At 39.9% G+C, this 18,319-nt stretch overlaps 1 protein-coding gene across 1 annotated transcript in view; it reads right to left on the bottom strand.

Annotated features, from left to right (window-relative positions):
• Positions 1-9,616: 9,616 nt before the first annotated feature.
• The window catches only part of LOC139159557 (SUN domain-containing protein 3-like), a 46,026-nt gene continuing 37,323 nt past the window's right edge, over positions 9,617-18,319 (bottom strand). The window contains exons 7-11 of the mRNA XM_070736867.1: positions 16,822-16,906; positions 16,267-16,376; positions 14,032-14,199; positions 12,089-12,178; positions 9,617-9,766 (exon numbers count right to left, since the gene is read on the bottom strand). Coding sequence (XP_070592968.1) covers positions 9,617-9,766; positions 12,089-12,178; positions 14,032-14,199; positions 16,267-16,376; positions 16,822-16,906 — 603 coding nt within the window. The remainder of the gene's footprint in view (positions 9,767-12,088; positions 12,179-14,031; positions 14,200-16,266; positions 16,377-16,821; positions 16,907-18,319) is intronic.

Below are 18,319 nucleotides of genomic sequence, written 5' to 3'. Positions count from 1 at the left end.
TTTGCCATCGTCAGGCTTCAGGAAAACCTCCTGAAGCCTGGGGATGGTGAAAAATGGCCGAATGGGACAACCGGAAGTTGGTTTCCGAATTTCCGGTTGGTCCATTGGGCTATTTTCCCAGCAAAAGGAAGTTTTCCTAAAGCCAAGGAAGAGCAAAAATGGCTGAAAAGAAGGCCGACAATCAGCTGGCCAGCAGACACATATATGCTGGAGCTACATAGGGCAATGCTTTGCATGCCCTCAGATATGGCTCCGTGGGCCACCTATGGTACACGTGCCATAGGTTTGCCATCATTGAAATATAATATGGTAATGCTCCACATAATAAAATATGTAAATATCCCTAGCAAATCAGATCTTCCTGGGTTTTGATTATTGAGCTTTCTTGACTGGGTTGGATTTAGATACTACCCCTATTTCAGATTGAATCTAAGTGGGTCATGATGTAAAAAGGTAAAAGCATAGTAGAAAATAGGGGGGAAAATAGAGATTGTTGTATAAAGGAGAATCACAGCCATTCGCTGTATGCAGCGAATTTTGACTTATGACCACAATGGAGCCCACAATTTTGGTGGTTAAGTGAGACAGTTGTTAGTGAGCTTTGGCCCATTTTACAACTTTTCTTGCCACAGCCATTAAGTGAATCACTGCAGATGATGAATTAATAACAGTTGGTTTAGTGAATCTGGCTACCCCATTGACTTTGCTTGTCAGAAGGTCGTAAAAGGTGATCATAGGATTTTGGGACGCAGCAATGGTCATAAATATGAACTGGTTGCCAAACATCTGAATTTTGATCACATGATCGTGAGGATGCTGCAAAGGATGTAATTGTGAAAAATGGTCATAAGTTACTTTATCTAGTACTGTTGCAACTTTGAACCATCACTAAATGAACTATTGTAAGTTGAAGACTACTTGTATATAAGGACAAAGGTGATTAATCTTAATCAGGGCCCCAGTATGGCCAAAAAAACAACAAAACATCTTTAATATATACGTATGTTTGAAGTACAGTAGTCCCTCGCTATATCGCGCTTCACCTACCGCGGCTTCACTTCATCGCGGGTTTTCAAGAAATATTTCTTAGGATATATGAGAGAGAGAGAGAGAGATTACATATATGTATGAGAGAGAAAGAAAATGTTGTTCCTTTATTGTTTTTTATTATTTTTATTATTTTTAAGTTATATTATATATGTACTACTGTGATGTGTATTTTATAAGAGTGTGGGAAGGGTTTATAAACACTTCAAACCATGAAAACTTACCAAACAATTACAATATAAATACTTAAATAAGTACTATCAGTCGATAAATTCCACATTGCGGATTTCACTTATCGCGGCCGGGTCTGCAACGTAACACCAGCGATAGGTGAGGTCTTACTGTAGCTCCATTGAAACCCAGGAATATTTTCTAACAGTTTTTCAGCCTTCTGTTTTTGAAAATCTCTGCAAAACTAAATCACAGCTGGTGCAATTAAAAGACACAGGGCTCTACAAAGGAAGTGAGGCCTGGGCGATGTATTTCTGTAATATATCTGGGATTTGCTATATTTGGATAACAAAGCAGGCTGTTTTCCTAAAGGAATTTGGCAATGTGTGAAAGTTCTTAATTTGGGGGGGGGGTAAAGAAAATTTGTATAAAGTCTCTGAGATAACTATATGCTGCAAGGCACCTTTTATCTTTCAGCATGGAGGGAAGAGCTGAAAATCTTGTCTCATTTTATGTGAACGTTCCTATCTGTACCCAACAAACTGATTTTTGAAAACTTATTTGGAATGAATTAGCTTTATGGCTAATTCAGCTATGCATAAAAATTATAGTTTAGTGTGGGATAACATGATAAGTGTGTACAGATAAATTTCTCTTATCTCATGGCTATTCCAGAAGGCAAAGGAGATTTTTTCCTACCGGATTGTACTGTAGTTTGCTATTACATAAAAATAACATTAAACATCATTTTTGAATTTCAACAAATCCAATGAAATCATATTTATGCAATCAAGCAGCAAAGAACTAATTTTTAAAATTATTTTTAGGTATTCAAGATGTACAATACTGGAAAACTTGCTATAACTAACATTATTATTCCTCTATGGATTTCCTATTATATTGTCAAGTATCATGTCCAGGTATGTATGTATGTATGCGGAGTGAATCCTTTTGCTGATTAATTCCAATAACATACTTTATTTCTGATATTAGAAAGCTAGGCTTAGGATATGTTAAAGCCCCACCACCACCATCACAGTGCTGAAATCAGTGCTGAAATGTTCCTTCTATTTTAGCTTCTGAGACACAACAGATTTTTTTCTGATGAAGCAGAAATAATGTTTCCTGATTGGAATAGTGCCTGTCCTTTAAGAAGTATTACTGTGCTATGCACTCATGATTTGGTGTGGAAGGTAGAACAGGAGAAAAGAAGTGTACCATATTTTTGGAGTATAAGACGCACCGGAGTATAAAATGCACCTTAGTTTTTGGGGAGGAAAACAGGAGGGAAAGCCTGCCTGCCAGATATTCATCTGGCTAGTGTCCTTAGTCTGGTCAGCTTCAGCACATTATTTTATCCCCTGGTTTGGACTTTAAAAAAACCTTATTCGGAGCAAATAGCAATGAAAAAAAGCCTGCAAAGACTTAGGGCTGGAAAAACCTTTCTTAAGAGAAAGTAACAATAAAAAGCCTGCAAGCCAGTAAGATCTGGGAAAATCGTTAGCACTTTGTTAGGGCTGGAAAAAAACTTATTTGGAGCGAGTAGTAATGGGGAAAAAGCTTGCAAAGACTTAAACAGCTATATGTGACTTAACAATATTCCATATTGACATTTTATTCCAGATGGAATGTTGATAAACATTTTAAAGCACTGTAGAATTGGTAGGTCATTGTCTTCTAGTACCCTCTGGCTAAGTCTGGGTTTTTTTGGGAACTGAGAAAGAATTTTTGGTCCACTAAATATACAGTGGTACCTCAAGATACGAACCCCTCGTCTTACGAACAACTCGTGATACGAACCCGGGGTTCAGCAAAATTTTGCCTCTTCTTACGAACTTTTTTCGAGTTACGAACCTGCGTTCGGAGACTGCTGGGAAGCTGCACGGCTGTTTTAAAAGGTAACAGCCGGGCGGCGGGGCTTCCCAGAAGCCTCCCGAACGCCAGTTCGTAACTCGAACAAGGTTCGTAAGAAGAGGCAAAATTTTGCTGAACCCCGGGTTCGGTTCGGGAGGTTGCTGGGAAGCCCCCCAGGCCAGCTGCAACCTTTTAAAACACCCGCGCCGCTTCGCAGCTGTCTCCCGAAGCCGAACGCGGAAGTTCGGCTTTAGCGTTCCGCTTCAGGAGACAGCTACGAAGCGGCGCGGGTGTTTTAAAAGGTCGCAGCCAGCCTGGGGGGCTTGCCAGCACCCCCCCGAACCCCGAACTTTTGCCAAACTTCCGGGTTCGGGGTTCGGGGGGTGCTGGCAAGCCCCCCAGGCCAGCTGCGACCTTTTAAAACACCCGCGCCGCTTCGTAGCTGTCTCCCGAAGCCGAACGCAGAAGTTCGGCTTTAGCGTTCAGCTTCAGGAGACAGCTACGAAGCGGCACGGGTGTTTTAAAAGGTCGCAGCCGGCCTGGGGGGCTTGCCAGCACCCCCCCGAACCCCGAACTTTTGCCGAACGTCCGGGTTCGGGGTTCAAGGGGGGGTGCTGGCAAGCCCCCCAGGCCGTCTGCGACCTTTTAAAACACCCGCGCCGCTTCCCATCTGTCTCCTGAAGCTGAACGGCAAAGCCGAACTTCCGCGTTCGGCTTCAGGAGACAGATGGGAAGCGGCGCGGGTGTTTTAAAAGGTCGCAGACGGCCTGGGGGGCTTGCCAGCACCCCTCCGAACCCGGGTTCGGGGGGGTGCTGGCAAGCCCCCCAGGCCGGCTGCGACCTTTTAAAACACCCGCGCCGCTTCGCAGCTGTCTCCTGAAGCCGAATGGCAAAGCCGAACTTCCGCATTCGGCTTCAGGAGACAGCTGCGAAGCGGCACGGGTGTTTTAAAATGTTGCAGCCGGCCTGGGGGGCTTGCCAGCACCCCCCGAACCCCGACCCCGGGTTCGGGGGGGTGCTGGGAAGCCCCCCAGGCCCGCTGTCACATTTTAAAACAGCCGGAAAACTGTTTTTTTGCGGGGGGGGGGGGGGGTTGGTTGCACGGATTAATTGACTTTACATTGTTTCCTATGGGAAACAATGTTTCGTCTTACGAACTTTTTGTCTTACGAACCTCCTCCTTGCACCAATTAAGTTCATATCATGAGGTATTACTGTAGTTCCCCTGATAAACAATAGAGAAAAGGTTTTCAAACTTGGCAACTTGTGGACTTCAACTCCCAGAATTCATAGCTGGCTGGAGAATTCTAGGAGTTGAAGTCCACAAGTCTTAAAGTTGCCAAGTTTGGGGACCCCTGAAATAGAATTTGTGCACTTTGTGCTGAGAGAGAGAGGCAATGCCATAACCAAAGGTTTTCCTTGCCTCCCCATCTGGGATGGCAAAATGCTTATAATACTGTTCCTACATGTGTAACTATGTCAAGGAACAAACCTGGAAGCACAATCCAATTGCTACTCCAACCTCAACATATGAGCACTATTTGCGCCCAATATTGTTGTGCTAAGGGAGAGAGTTCTTAAGTGAGTTTTGCCTCTCAATGCAGGTTCATTGACTGTTCCTATCGGATGTTTTAAAATAGCTGGATTGGACCCCAAATAAGTAACCTTTCCATTCAGGAGGACTTTACAGATTGTCCTCGACTTAACAATTCACTTTAGTGACCATTCGAAGCTACACCAACAAGTAATTGTATATAATATAGGCACAAAACATATAAAAGTATGTGTTGCACTTATTGGGCTGTATTAATTATGATATCAGGATACCTGAGCTGTCCCCATCCGAAGTGTGAAGTCAGCTCTGAGGGGCCCTTGGATTCTCTGAACTTTCTGCTTTCTTGCAGATGTTTCATTACCCTTTTCTTTGTACCAATGAGAGTGTGAAAGATTCTTTAAAAGGGCTAAATAAAGGAGGTTGAGCTAAAATGAATCTCTCAGGCAATTCAGCAGGCCAGAAGTGCAAGCCTGTCAAAATTGGAAACTTAAAATGAAAGGCCTAATGGATGTGGATGATGGGAGAGCGTCTAGCGCTGTAGAATAATTTTGCGGAAGACAGCAAAAAGACAAGAAAAGCACCTGGGAAGATGAGTTAATTCTGGAACTAATCCATTTTTAGAGTGTCTTGCCGTCAACCTCCCCCCCCCTCTCCATTTTAATTTTTTTTCCACTTTGTTCCTTGGGAGCCAATGACAAATTTTGGGTTCATTTCCAGAGAGTGGGAGAAAATGCAAAGAGCCAATGATAATCAGCATGCGATTGAGGGCGTCCCATCATCTGCCAACATATTCTCCATTGTGTTGAGCCCAAATTGAGGAGCCCATATAATTCATTTGCTGATAATTTGCTCATCTTCCCAGGCACTTTTCATGTCTTCTTGCTGTCTTCACTAATCCATTCATACAAGAAATATGTATGTAGCTATGACTTTTGAAAGATTTCATTTTATCTACGGAGTTATGCACGGGAAGGTATTATAATACATGTGCAGCCTGGAATTAATAGGAATGAACTGGACAGTTTTAAATCTTGGACTATTGGCTTCACCTTTATCCTATCACATTATGGAACCCAGCCATCTGGTTGGGCAATGCCCACCACATGAGTATGACACATATAGCCACAATGCTAACATTTTCTGATTTATTTTCCCTAAAGAAAAAAGATACAGTGATCCCTCGATTATCGCGAGGGTTCCGTTCCAGGACCCCTCGCGATAATCGATTTTTTGCGATGTAGGGTTCCGGAAGTAAAAACACCATCTGCGCATGCGCGATTTTTTTTTTAATGGCCGCGCATGCGCAGATGGTGGAGGTGGGGAGCGACGAAAGTGCGGAAGCCGACAGATTGCTTTGGATGTCGGCTGCCGCCGCCCCCCCAGCACCCGCTCGCCCGCCCTTCGCCGCTCGCCCGCCCTTCGCCCGGCCACCCGGGTTCGGGGGGGGGTGCTGGGAAGCCCCCCAGGCCGGCTGCGACCTTTTAAAACAGCCGCGCCGCTTACCAGCTGACTCCCGAAGCCAAACGCGGAAGTGGTTTTTTTTAAATTAATATTTTTTGAAAAATCGCGATATAGCGTTTCGCGAAGATTGAAATCGCGAAACTCGAGGGATCACTGTATGTGGAATTAAGGTGAAAGCAGACAAATTCTTCTGGTTCTGGTCAGCTAACTTTCTTTAACAACTAATTTGCCTGTTGGAATCATTGGCCTTGTATTTATCTTTTCAAATAATTTTCTTTCTAAAAAGGATTTATTGACCCATAGAAGGATTGCATGGCTTGGAACATGTTACACAAGATAGCCAACACTACACCAGGCTCATCAACTGAGTGGAAAGTATATTTTCGTTGTTGAAATGTTTTTCGACTTACCTGTAAATTTAAAGTTGAAAGGTTGTTCAGTGTGTACAAATCTATGGAGGGTGAGCCTTAGTTGAAAGCTCCTTAACATTTCATGACACTGCTTTTCTTGATAAATATTATTTTTCAGTCAACAGTGATTCATTAAGACATAATTTTATAACTACATGGATATTTACCCCATTTCTTGATACAGTGATAATTATTGTGTGTATTATTAGTCTTCCACATTAAGGTAATTTTTGTTGGAAATATGACTCATTTATTTGAACTTTTAATATCTCTGTACATTTGCCTCTATGCTATAATCTGAACTGAAATATTTTATTGGGAGATCACCTCCAGTCACCTCATCTTTTTGAGAGATTGGACAGAATCTACTCATGCTATTCACATTAGTTTAACAACTACACATTAGTTTAACAACTACATTAGTTTAACAACTACATTACTTTAAGAACAATTCTAACTGAATTTTCAACTGAAATCAACATTAGTTTAACAACTACAGTAGTTTCACTACCGGGTGGAGCCAGATCACGCCGGAGGAGCGGAGGCTGAGCCCTGGCTCTGCAGTCTTCCTTTCCACCCTGCAGGACGCTGTTTCCCATTGTGCTGACTCCGGAGGGGTCAGCCCAGGACAGGGGGGCTCCTGGATCCCCCGGGAGGGATCGCCGCAGCCCCGGAGATTAGGGATAGCCCCGCAGCTGCAGGAATGGATTGCTGTGCCCAGGCGGCTGCCTTGACACAGCCATAGCGGTCGCCGATAGTGGAAGTTAAAAATAGAACAGAAGTCTACGAGGAACAGATCGGCAGATAAAGGAGATTAACAGCACCACACGGAACTCTTTTGGTATTCATACAAGTTTGTTAAAGAAGATTTTAGCCTGAAGGCGAACACAAACAAAAGAAAAAAAACTGTAAGTGATATCCATATGCGGAAAAGAAGATTAGCCGAAACTACTTGCCTTTGTTAAAACTAAGTACAACTTTCTCTTTTTTTTCAATTTTAAGATTATAGTGTGGTGTTTCTACTCTTTCCTTTTTGTTATTCATTTTTTTAAAATAGATTTTTCCTTTTTTTAATTAAAAAAATTAAAGGCTCATTTGGTAATTAACTGAGTGGATGAAGTAAGATATATTAATGAATTGAATACATGAACTTATGAGTTGAATTGAAATCACGTTATCTGAATGAAATTACATTGAAGGTATAATTATCTGGAATAAATTTTGGATTGCTTATTTCAATTTCCTATTTTTAAAATTTAGCCTTTCTTCTTTTTTCAATTTTTCTGATTTTCTCCTGTTTGGATTTGCTGGGACTATTTTTTTTTTTTTTTGCATGATATTAGAGGTGTGAGGATATTTTTCGTATTTTTCTTTTTCTCTTTCTTTTTACAAAATAAGGAGACCTGGATTTTATTTTTATAATTATTTGAACTTGGAAATCATACTGGACATTGGTTTTGGATTTATATTATTTGGATATTCTTATTAAAGCATAATTCACATTTGGTTTACTTGGACTTATTAGAACTTTTTGGACCTTTTTTTTAGATTTTTGATATTTTTTCCTTTTTTTCTCCTTTTCTTTTTAACTCAAAGTGTGATTATTATTGTTATTTTTTGACTATTTTCTTTTTTGTTACCTTTTTATATTTTTTGAATATTAGAAACAATTTTTAAATATTTTCCTTTTCTCTTAAACACATCTGTAATAGGTTTTTCCTTCTTTTTCTCTTCTTTTTTCTCCTTTCTCCTTTACCTATTACTTCTTTTAAAATTTTTATAAATTTCTTTATTAGAATTATATTATATATTATATTCCTATTTTTCTTAATAATTAACTATGTGCTAGAAGCTTTGTTTTCTTCCCTTCCCCACCTGATCCCTCTCTCCAGGAGTACAAGAAAGGACCATCACTACAATGCTGGCCAAAGAGAAAGAAAAAGAAAAGCTACCTATGGACTCTAATTTCCAGACTATTCAAGGAGCACTAGCAGGCATTCAAGAGGTCATACAAACGACACAAACTCAGGAAAAAACAACTTGACAAATACTTGGGCAGATCACAACCCCTTATCCATATATTGGAAAGGTAAAAGAAAAATAAAAAATTGGACAAAGAATAGAACTATAATAAAAGACCCAGAGTACAAAAAATGGATAGAAAATTTTATTAACAATTATATGAAAGAAGAAATAAGTGAGGATTTAATTTTTAAATATTTGGAAAAAATAGAGTTACCAGCATTAACTGAAACACAACAGCAAAGACTAAACAAACCTATTACAGACATAGAATTAAAACAATCTATAAAGAAACAAAAAAATAATAAAGCGACTGGCCCAGATTCAATACCAGCCGAATTTTATAAATTGGACACAGAAATACTTTTCTCAAATATGCTTGAGACATATAATCAAATATTGATAGAAGGTAAATTACCAAAAACATTGTCAGAAACTTTAATAACTTTAATACATAAAGCTGACATGGAAAAAGAAAAAATTGAAAATTATAGACCTATCTCACTATTAAACGTAGATTATAAAATTTTTATATCAATATTTGCTAATAGACTTAAAAGTATTATAAATAATATGATACATAGTGATCAAAATGGATTTTTACCAGGAAGACAAATAAAAAATAATTTAAGAATAATAGTAAATACATTAGAATATTATGAGCAACATCCAGAAAAGCAAATGGTGCTTATATTTTTGGATGCGGAAAAGGCATTCGATAATGTAGATTGGAACTTTATGAAAGTACAACTAAACAAGATGGAGGTAAGAACAAAGTTTTTTAATATAATAAACACTATATATACAGAACAAACAGCTAAAATTATAATAAATGGTGAACAGACCAAAAAAGTAGATATACAACGAGGAGTAAGACAAAGTTGTCCAATATCGCCACTATTATTTATGTTAACATTAGAGGCATTGTTGATTAAAATAAGAGCAGATAAGGAAATAAAAGGATTGAAGATTAAAAAAGAAATTTATAAAACACAAGCATTCACAGATGATGTGGTGTTTGTCTTGGAAGAACCAACAAAATCTATTTTAAATTTAATAAATTTAATTTAAATTTAATATGGGAAAGTCACAGGATTTATTTATCTTGGTAGATTTCATCCACTTTCTTGCCCATATCGGCCATCCTTCCATGCACCCTGATTCGATAAATGCAAGTGTACTCTGGATTTCCCCAGTTGCTCTCCACTTTGATTTTTACATACTGGAACGCCTTCTCTTGTTCATTCTGAAATGTAGATGAGGGAAAAGAACAATCATAATAAAAAGCAATCGAGATGAAGTCATCCTCTTGAATGGCTCTATCGGTTTAATAGAAGAGTGCAAAGCCTATACTGTATATCTATATACAAGAGCCGGGGTGGCGCAGCAGGTAGAATGCTGTACTGCAGGCCACTGAAGCTGACTGTAGATCTGTAGGTCAGCGGTTCAAATCTCATCACCGGCCCAAGGTTGACCCAGGCTTCCATCCTTCCAAGGTGGGTAAAAGGAGGACCTGGATTATGGGGGCAATATGCTGGCTCTGTTAAAAAGTGCTATTGCTAACATGTTGTAAGCTGCCCTGAGTCTAAGGAGAAGGGCGGCATAAAAATCAAATAAATAAATAAAATAAATCTGTAGACCTGTTTCCCAAATGCTGATATAACTGCTTTGGGATTGTTATTCATCAGAAAGAAGATTTGTGGTGGATTTTTTTTGTTTTTTGTTTTGCTATGTCCCATTAGCTCCCATCAATATATATAGTCCTCAACATATGACCCCAATTGAGCTCAAAATTTATGTTGCTGAGTGAGAATTTTGCTAAGTGAGTTTTGCCCCATTTTACGACTTTTCTTGCCACATTTGTTTAATTAGAAACACATTGTTACTTAACAAATTGTTACGTGAATCTGGTTTCGCCATTGACTTTGCTTGTCAGAAGGTTGCAAAAGTTAATCACATGGACCCCGAGACACTGCAGCTGTCCAAATTGTGAGTCAGGTGTCAAGTGTACAAATAGGGGTGCTGCAATGGTTACACGTGTGAAAAAATGCTCATAAATCACTTTCTTCAATGCTACTGAAACTTTGAACAGCCATTAAGTCAACTGCTGTAAGTCGGGGACTATCTTTATAGTGCCACAGATTATCTAAACCAGTGTTTTTCAACCAGTGTGCCGCGGCACATTACTGTGCCGTGAGACATGGTCAGGTGTTCCCTGGAGAAATTAAACATGGGTCCCCAAACTATGGCCCGCGGAGGCCATTTATCCGGCCCGCCGCCAGCCACCTCCATCCGAATATAAACAATCCCTTCAGCTATCAGCAACAGGAAGAGTGGAGGCACAGAGAATGCTCACTGACCAATCACATTCTAGGATTCATCCTGACCACTAGCGATGAACCAACAGCAGGCCGCCTCTCATCCACACCCAGGAAGGTCCCCGCTCGGGCTGCCGCACACTTGTCATTGTGTGGCTGCAGTGAGTAGTTGAAGCTGCTACTCCTCCCCATGGTCCCGATTTCTAATCCTGGTCAGAACTGGAGGTAAATGTTGCCACCACTAGATGAAGCCTCAGCTGGTTATGTCTATCCTGATGGTGTATATAGGTATTTGAACTATATTATTAACTATACTGTATACAGTGATCTCTCGAGTTTCGCGATCTCGCCTATTGCGAAACGCTATATCGCGAGTTTTCAACCCGGAAGTAAACTCCACCATGTGCGCATGCGTGCCCTTCCACGCATGCGTAGATGGTGGAGTTTCCCCGCCGGGCAGAGGCTTCCCTGGGTCTTTCCCCGGTAAGGCGCGAGCAACGGCGTGGGCGGGCGGGTGGCACGCGCGCGGGGACACCCCAGCTCGGCTTCCCAGCTGGAAAGCGGAGCTAGGGTGTCCGCAAGCGCGTGCGCGCTTCGGAAAACCCCAGCTCGGCTTCCCAGCTGGGAAGCGGAGATAGGGTGTCCGCAAGCGCGCGCGCGCTTCGGGAAATGCCAGCTCGGCTTCCCAGTTGGGAAGCGGAGCTAGGGTGTCCGCAAGCGCGCGCGCGCGCTTAGGGACACCCCAGCTCGGCTTCCCAGCTGGGAAGCGGAGCTGGCAACGGCGGGCGAAGGGCGGGCGGCGTTGGAAGTAAAAACACCATCTGCGCATGCGCAGATGGTGTTTTTACTTCCGCACCGCTACTTCGTGAAAACTCGATCATCGCGAGGGGTCCTGGAACAGAACCCTCGCGATGATCGAGGGATCACTGTATATAATATGTACTGTGTTAGAGGGTCATTTTGGTTGGTGGTTTGCCCCAGGATTTTGTAAATGTAAAAAATGTGCCATGGCACAAAAAAGGTTGAAAATCACTGATCTAAACTATATTTCCTCAGGAGGAGCTCTGGTTTTCCAGCTCTGGCCTAATCCACTCCTTAAAGTACTGAATTAAAAGTTGTCTGATTTTTAGTAGATGGGGCAGAAATTGGAGAGATTCTTTCAAAACAACTCCCTCTGACACAGCCCCTTCGGTTTTACTCTATCCTACTTTAGTTTTACCTCTACCCCACTTCTCCCATTTCTAGTTTACCTTCAGTTGGAATGTCTGAATTAATTCCTTCTCAGTATCATACTTGAATGTTCCCAGCAGGATCTCCTCTTTTGTTTCATCATTTAGCCCCTAAAATTAAAAGGAGGGAATCAGTGTAGAAGAGTTGAATGCTGCAGCAGCCCTGAAGGACAACCTGGAAGTAGTTCTTGGCCAACAAAGTCAGGTCAATGCAGAAACAAACAAAAAAAAAGGAATTTTGAGTCTTGACAAGCAGGCAATCTTTTAATGGTGAGCGGAATTTTTTTATATGAAACGGGCAGAGAGCTACGGAGAGTGGTGTGATTTTTCACCCTGGATATTGTCAGATTGTTTTTAACATGTTTATTTTATTGATTGATTGATTTTGTCCACTACACAATGAGGGTTTTAGTGGGTATACACATAGTAAAATACATGATGTAGGTTATATAGAGGATATACTCACAGTAAAATATATCTAAGAAAGAGTAGAAGAGAAGATATAGGAATGTTAAGATGCCTATGTTAGGGCTTATGTCAGAAAGCTATGCTGCTAATTTTCAGCAACTCTGGTGTACTGATCTGGACTCTGACTTTCCCTGGAAGTAGCAGGCAAAAGTTTTGTCCATTTCATCCTCCTCCTCCCACATATTGTATTCCAAATCACTATCCTGTACAGGGGTTGTAGTGAAGGCAGGAAATGTCCCAGATTATGGGACCTTATGGAAGTATCCTATGGAGTAGGGAAAGGGACAGTCTTTAAATGAATTCATATGGGAAACAGCAAAGAAATTGTTAGTCATTTTCTGAATTAAAGACACCAGGGAAGATGAGGCCATGTCATTGGATAAGAGAAATTAATAGACTACTTAGGTGGAAGCTGATAGAGTTGGGCAGATATAATTGCTTGTCTTAGAATTCTACCGGGGGAATGGCCATTTAGCTCATTACTCCAAACATTGCTAGTTTATCCAGCCTCTACTGATAGGTTGCCAGTCCAGAGAACCTGGCAGTGTATTATGTACCAATCCCTTCAAAAGGAGCTTTTTGAAGTGAGCAATAGCTTGCATATTACAAAGTAAGGTATTAATATTTTTCTTAAATTTGTATCTTACTTTATTTGTTACAATTTAAGATCTGTACACAATAATGGGCTGCGGCCCCCATGGGAGGGGGACACAGTGGGAGTTGTAAGTTCATGCACTTACTTAATAATATTTTTATTGTCCTTCCTTCTCTAGTACCTTAGTATGATCCTTAATTGCTTTTAAAATAGGAAATAATTAAATAGTATGTTTTACCCATAAACACTTTAATCATTTTAATCATTATTTAGATCTTAACTTTTATAGCAATTAAAGAAAATTGAGCTACTTGCTTAATCTGTTATCATACTGAACCTTATGGGTTTAGTACAAAACCTTAAAATGTTACTGTGCTCCTCAACAAATAATGCTGTCTATCATTTGTCCTTTGGGTGGCTATTCAAATACTGTGACTTAATCAACTGAAAAAGAGTCGTCAAGCCACTACCACCCAGTCACATGACCTTTAAGCCACCCCAGTCACATGATTGTCAAGCCACTCCCACCTGGTCACATGGCAGGCAAGCCACACCCACAAAATAAACCATGCCCACAGTGTGGCAGTAAACATTTTGGCAGCTCATTGTTATATGTTCATGATGCTCCCACCTCCCATTTTTCCTCAAGAACTTTGAGAGATGAATTGGTCTGAGGGAGAATGACTGGCCTAAACTCTGCTGGCTTTTATACTAAAGGGAGAAATAGAACTCGGAGCACTAATTTCTAATGCTTCATCTTAACCTCGATACCAGAATGGCTCCATATCCTATTTCAGCTCAATATCAAGGGCATAGTAGCCTTGGTGCTTCCTAAATTGGAGTTCTTTTAATGAACCTTAGAGGAAAGATATAAGATAAGTTAAAATAGTATTGTACTCACATAAACCAAGAAATCTTTTAAGGCGCTTGTGATTCCTTCCGAAAAAGCTATTTCTTTAGAGATGTGCTGAGCTGTAACGGCTGTGAGTCGGACTTTTTCAGGCAGCTTAATTACGACTTGGCCTTCAGATCCTGAGAATGCCCAGCAGTTTCCAGGGTAAACATCCGGCTACAAACAGGAGACCATTCACATAAATAAAATGCTCAAAATTGGAATCACTCTATAATATGTAAATAGATATATTGCTCTGGGGTTCAATGGTTTATACAAGAAACACCCCCAATTTGGTGGTGGGGTTTGTATGCTTGTCGGGTGGTGGGCACTTTTCACTATACACTTGTTTTATGTTGTGGGTATCTTAAAATTGTTAAAAATCAATTAAAAAAATGAATTCAGGTCTTGCAGATTGATTTGATGTGTGAGTACAATAATGACTGTGGTTTCTCCAGGAGTAGGGTGAACTTTATTGTGAATGTGTGACAAAATTGCTTCTGACCTCTAATCTGTGTTTTCTCTGGCTTATTAAGAGGTCAGATACACCAGCAAAGTAAACTATTAGTGGGTAAATAGAGTTTTGTAATTAAACCAGAATAATATCCCAACTAGTGTAAATTTTCCAATCATTTGCAACCAGGAAAATGTCATTCTTCCCTCATTCCTCTGTTGTAAATGAGGCATTCCCTCTTTCTCATTCTCTTTCTGTCTATCTGCCTTTTAATCTCATTGAGGGGAGGAGTGAAGAGGATGGGCAAGAAAGGACCAGGATCTCCAACATTTTTATTTTTATACCTCTAGAAATGAAGGATATGGATGACGAACTGGGGAAAAGGATTACATAAAGTGAGGAGAGTACAAGGTGAAAAGAACAGAGAAAGGGGATGGATGGGATTAAAGAAATATTCCCGGAAGGTTGGCAGATTTATTTTATTTTTTAAATTTATGTGTTTGTTTATCAAAACGTGTAAATAATAGCAGGTATTGATATAAACGCAAACATAAGTAAAGTAGGTACAGGCAAATAGGACAATAAGACAGGGATGCTAGGCACAATAGTGTGCTTATGCATACTCCTTACCAATAAACTTATTGTGTGTGTGGGTGTGTGGGTATTTGTGTGTGTATTGCTCAAAAAAATAAATAAAGGAAACACTCAAATAACACATCCTACATCTGAATGAATGAAATATTTTCTTCCATTCTGAAGCCCAATAATGAAGACTTCTATAGAAATGGGAGAGAATTCTCCTTTTGCTTTCCAACGTCCAGAAAGCATAAATAAAGAGAAACAGTCTGCACTATAGCAATAGCAATAGTACTTAGATTTATATACCATTCCACCGTGCTTTACAGCATTCTCTGAGATGTTTATAACATTAGCAGCCCCCAATTTTACCGACTTCAGAAAGAAGGAAAACTAAGTCAACTTTAAAGTGGTCAGTATTGAATTTCTGGCAGTGAGCAGTTACCCTGCAATCCTGCATTCTAACTACTGCGTCATCACAGCTTTTGCCATCATTTAAAATCTTCTTAAATACAGCAACTCAGAACTTCACAAACTATTCCAGATATCCATTCAGAAACGACATACAGAGGAGAAAATTTTGTTCTTGAGCTGGAGAGTTTTCTGCATCCCTCCCCAGGGTTGGGCTACTGCCCGAATGGGAGGGAATGCAGTGGAGTAGCGAAATTGGAACTCCACCCTAGAGCACCCAATTTGCACTGAAAGATGTTGAAAGAAAATGTAGTGCGTCCTGCATAAACCACGCCCACAGTGTGGTAAAAAATTTGGTAGTCCTTCATCCTTCCTCTCCCTGCTCTAAAGCAACCGAAATCATATTATTGTAACTTCTGAACTCTGCCTTAGTTTAATGCAATGAAAAGCAACAGTTAGATTTTCAAGTCAGAACAAAATAGGCCCTGAAGAACTGCAGAAAACGTTTGCAGAGCCATTCACAAATATGTGCCTCCTTTAATTTTAAGGAAAGCACTGAGCTTTCCTTAAAATTAAATGAAGTCAGATTTTATCAACATTTCGATCTGGAATACAAGATCCCTAGGAAATCCAAGGGCTATAGTGTAGGCTAGATTGAGAAATTAAAGAAAACATCCAGAAGAAAATAATGACATGTATATAGTTATGAGATAGAAACTGGACTCGGGGCAGTACTATTTTTCTAGCTGAGAAATTGTACTATTCTTCTGAATTAACTAATAGCAATGATAGAAATACTGCACCTGTAAAATAGTTTCAGGGGGGTTGGCTGAAGAGATAAATGGAAACCAACAGTTTTCCTGGTGTAAAAAATCGAAAGACTTAGATGTCCTGTCTTTATCAATCGTGGCTCCTAGATAGACAGACAGATGATTATGTAACCTCAAGTTGTTTTCTATTTCTAGTGAACATTTAGATGTATTTTCTTGTGACAGATGTTTTTTAAAGTCTAGAATAAGTAGAGTAAAATATAAAGAGATTTCTTATCAGAAATTACATTCATTCACATGTAATTTCTCAATATTAGTTCCCGCGTAGTCTCCATGTAGATAGATGATACTTTTATAAAGGCTAGAATAAGGACAGAATAAAATATAAAGAAACTTTTCATCAGAAATTAAATTCACTCATACATACTGTAATTATCCAATAGTAATTTATCTTTTGTAGATTTTAGTGTAAAAGGAGAAAAATCTGTCAGATATGATTTCAAATCACTTTTCAAGTCGCAGTTTATGCAAAGACACTCCTGGCTGTGAGTTGCAAACCCAAAGCCACTCCATCTTTCAGGACATTACCTGTTGACTTTTGAGCCCAGTCAGCCTTCTGTATACCGTCTTCAAAAATCTTCTTAAAAGCCAGATTGACCATATCAATAATTTCCTGCCAAGGAGAAGAAAAATGCACCAGAGAAATGGTTTATACAAATATCAGTTACATACGTTAGATATCGTAAGTTATAAATAGAACCATAGACTTAATTCCAACTGTTAGCAACAGATACACAAATATGGACAATAAAGCATCATGTCAAAAAAGCCAAAATTTGCCAATTGGTTTGTTTCTCAAGTTTGCTGAGTAAGGACAGGAAATAAATGTGCCCAAATGAGTAGCCGATAAAGGAATATTAACTGGTATCTAATCATATTTTTCTATCAGATTTTAGCTAAGGAGGAATGGTTGCTGGTGGTTAAAACAGTGTGCACCGCAATTCTTTTAGATAGCATTAAGATGTTTTCATATGTCATTTAAGTATGTGAAAAGATGATGCCTATGAAGCATACACTATAGCCAGCCCTGGGACACAGGCATTTGGGGGCTAATGTCAAAAGACAAAAATTTATATCAGTGCAGAAATCTCTATGCAATACTCATACTTTTTAGACATAAAGGCTGGAACTTCTGTGGAGAAGAAAAGTATATAGAAAGGAGAGGTGATTTAATAATTCTTAGAGTCATCAATCAATCCAGACAGACTATCTCATGTAGCAGGTTGGAGATGTACAGATTTCCTTTAAACTTTTGGTAAAGGGTAATCCCATAATTTACTATTTTATTTAATTTCTATACCACTCAACTCTCCAAAAGCAGTAATTGTTTTGTCTTCACCATAAAGACTTAAAGCATACTAGAACACCTTTTATTATAAGCATCTCTATCATGAGCAGTGGGAATCCTATGACTAGGGCTGTGGTGGCGAACCTTTTAGAGACTGCAAGCCAAAACCCACTTACTTGTCGCAAAGTTCCAAGAAGGCAATTTAACCTGAATACTGAGGTTTTACTATCTAAAATAATGATAAAGGCAGAGTTCAGCTAATTGTTCTATGAAAAATGTGATAAATGAACTTTTATGCCCCTTCATTTTTTCTGCTTTTGAAATATTATGCTCAATAACAATAAAAACTTTTGTAATATAATTTCTCTCTCTCCTTCCCTCCCTCTCTCTCTCATTGCCTTCATCTGTTTCTCCACCCCACCCCTCCAAAACTTGTGCTCGGTGGTGGGAATCTGGAGGCTGATGAGCCTAGGAGCAGTGCACCGAAGTTCAGCTGGCTGGCAGGGAGGCATGGTACCCCAACACAGGCAGCTCTGCAGGAAAAGCAACTGAGGCCAGAAGGAGCCTAGACCAGGAGTAGGCAAAGTTGTCTCTTCTATGACTTTTTTACTTCAACTTCCAGAATTCCTGAGCCAATCATGCTAGCTCAGGAATTCTGGGAGTTGAAGTCCACATGTCATACAAGAGCCAACTTTGCCTACCCCTGGCCTAGACGATCCAGGGTTGCATTGCGGCTCT

Source organism: Erythrolamprus reginae, chromosome 2 (assembly GCF_031021105.1).
Source record: "Erythrolamprus reginae isolate rEryReg1 chromosome 2, rEryReg1.hap1, whole genome shotgun sequence".
Classification (NCBI taxonomy): domain Eukaryota; kingdom Metazoa; phylum Chordata; class Lepidosauria; order Squamata; family Dipsadidae; genus Erythrolamprus; species Erythrolamprus reginae.
Note: the sequence above shows the minus strand (reverse complement) of the source record. Positions and strands in the feature narration are given on the sequence as shown.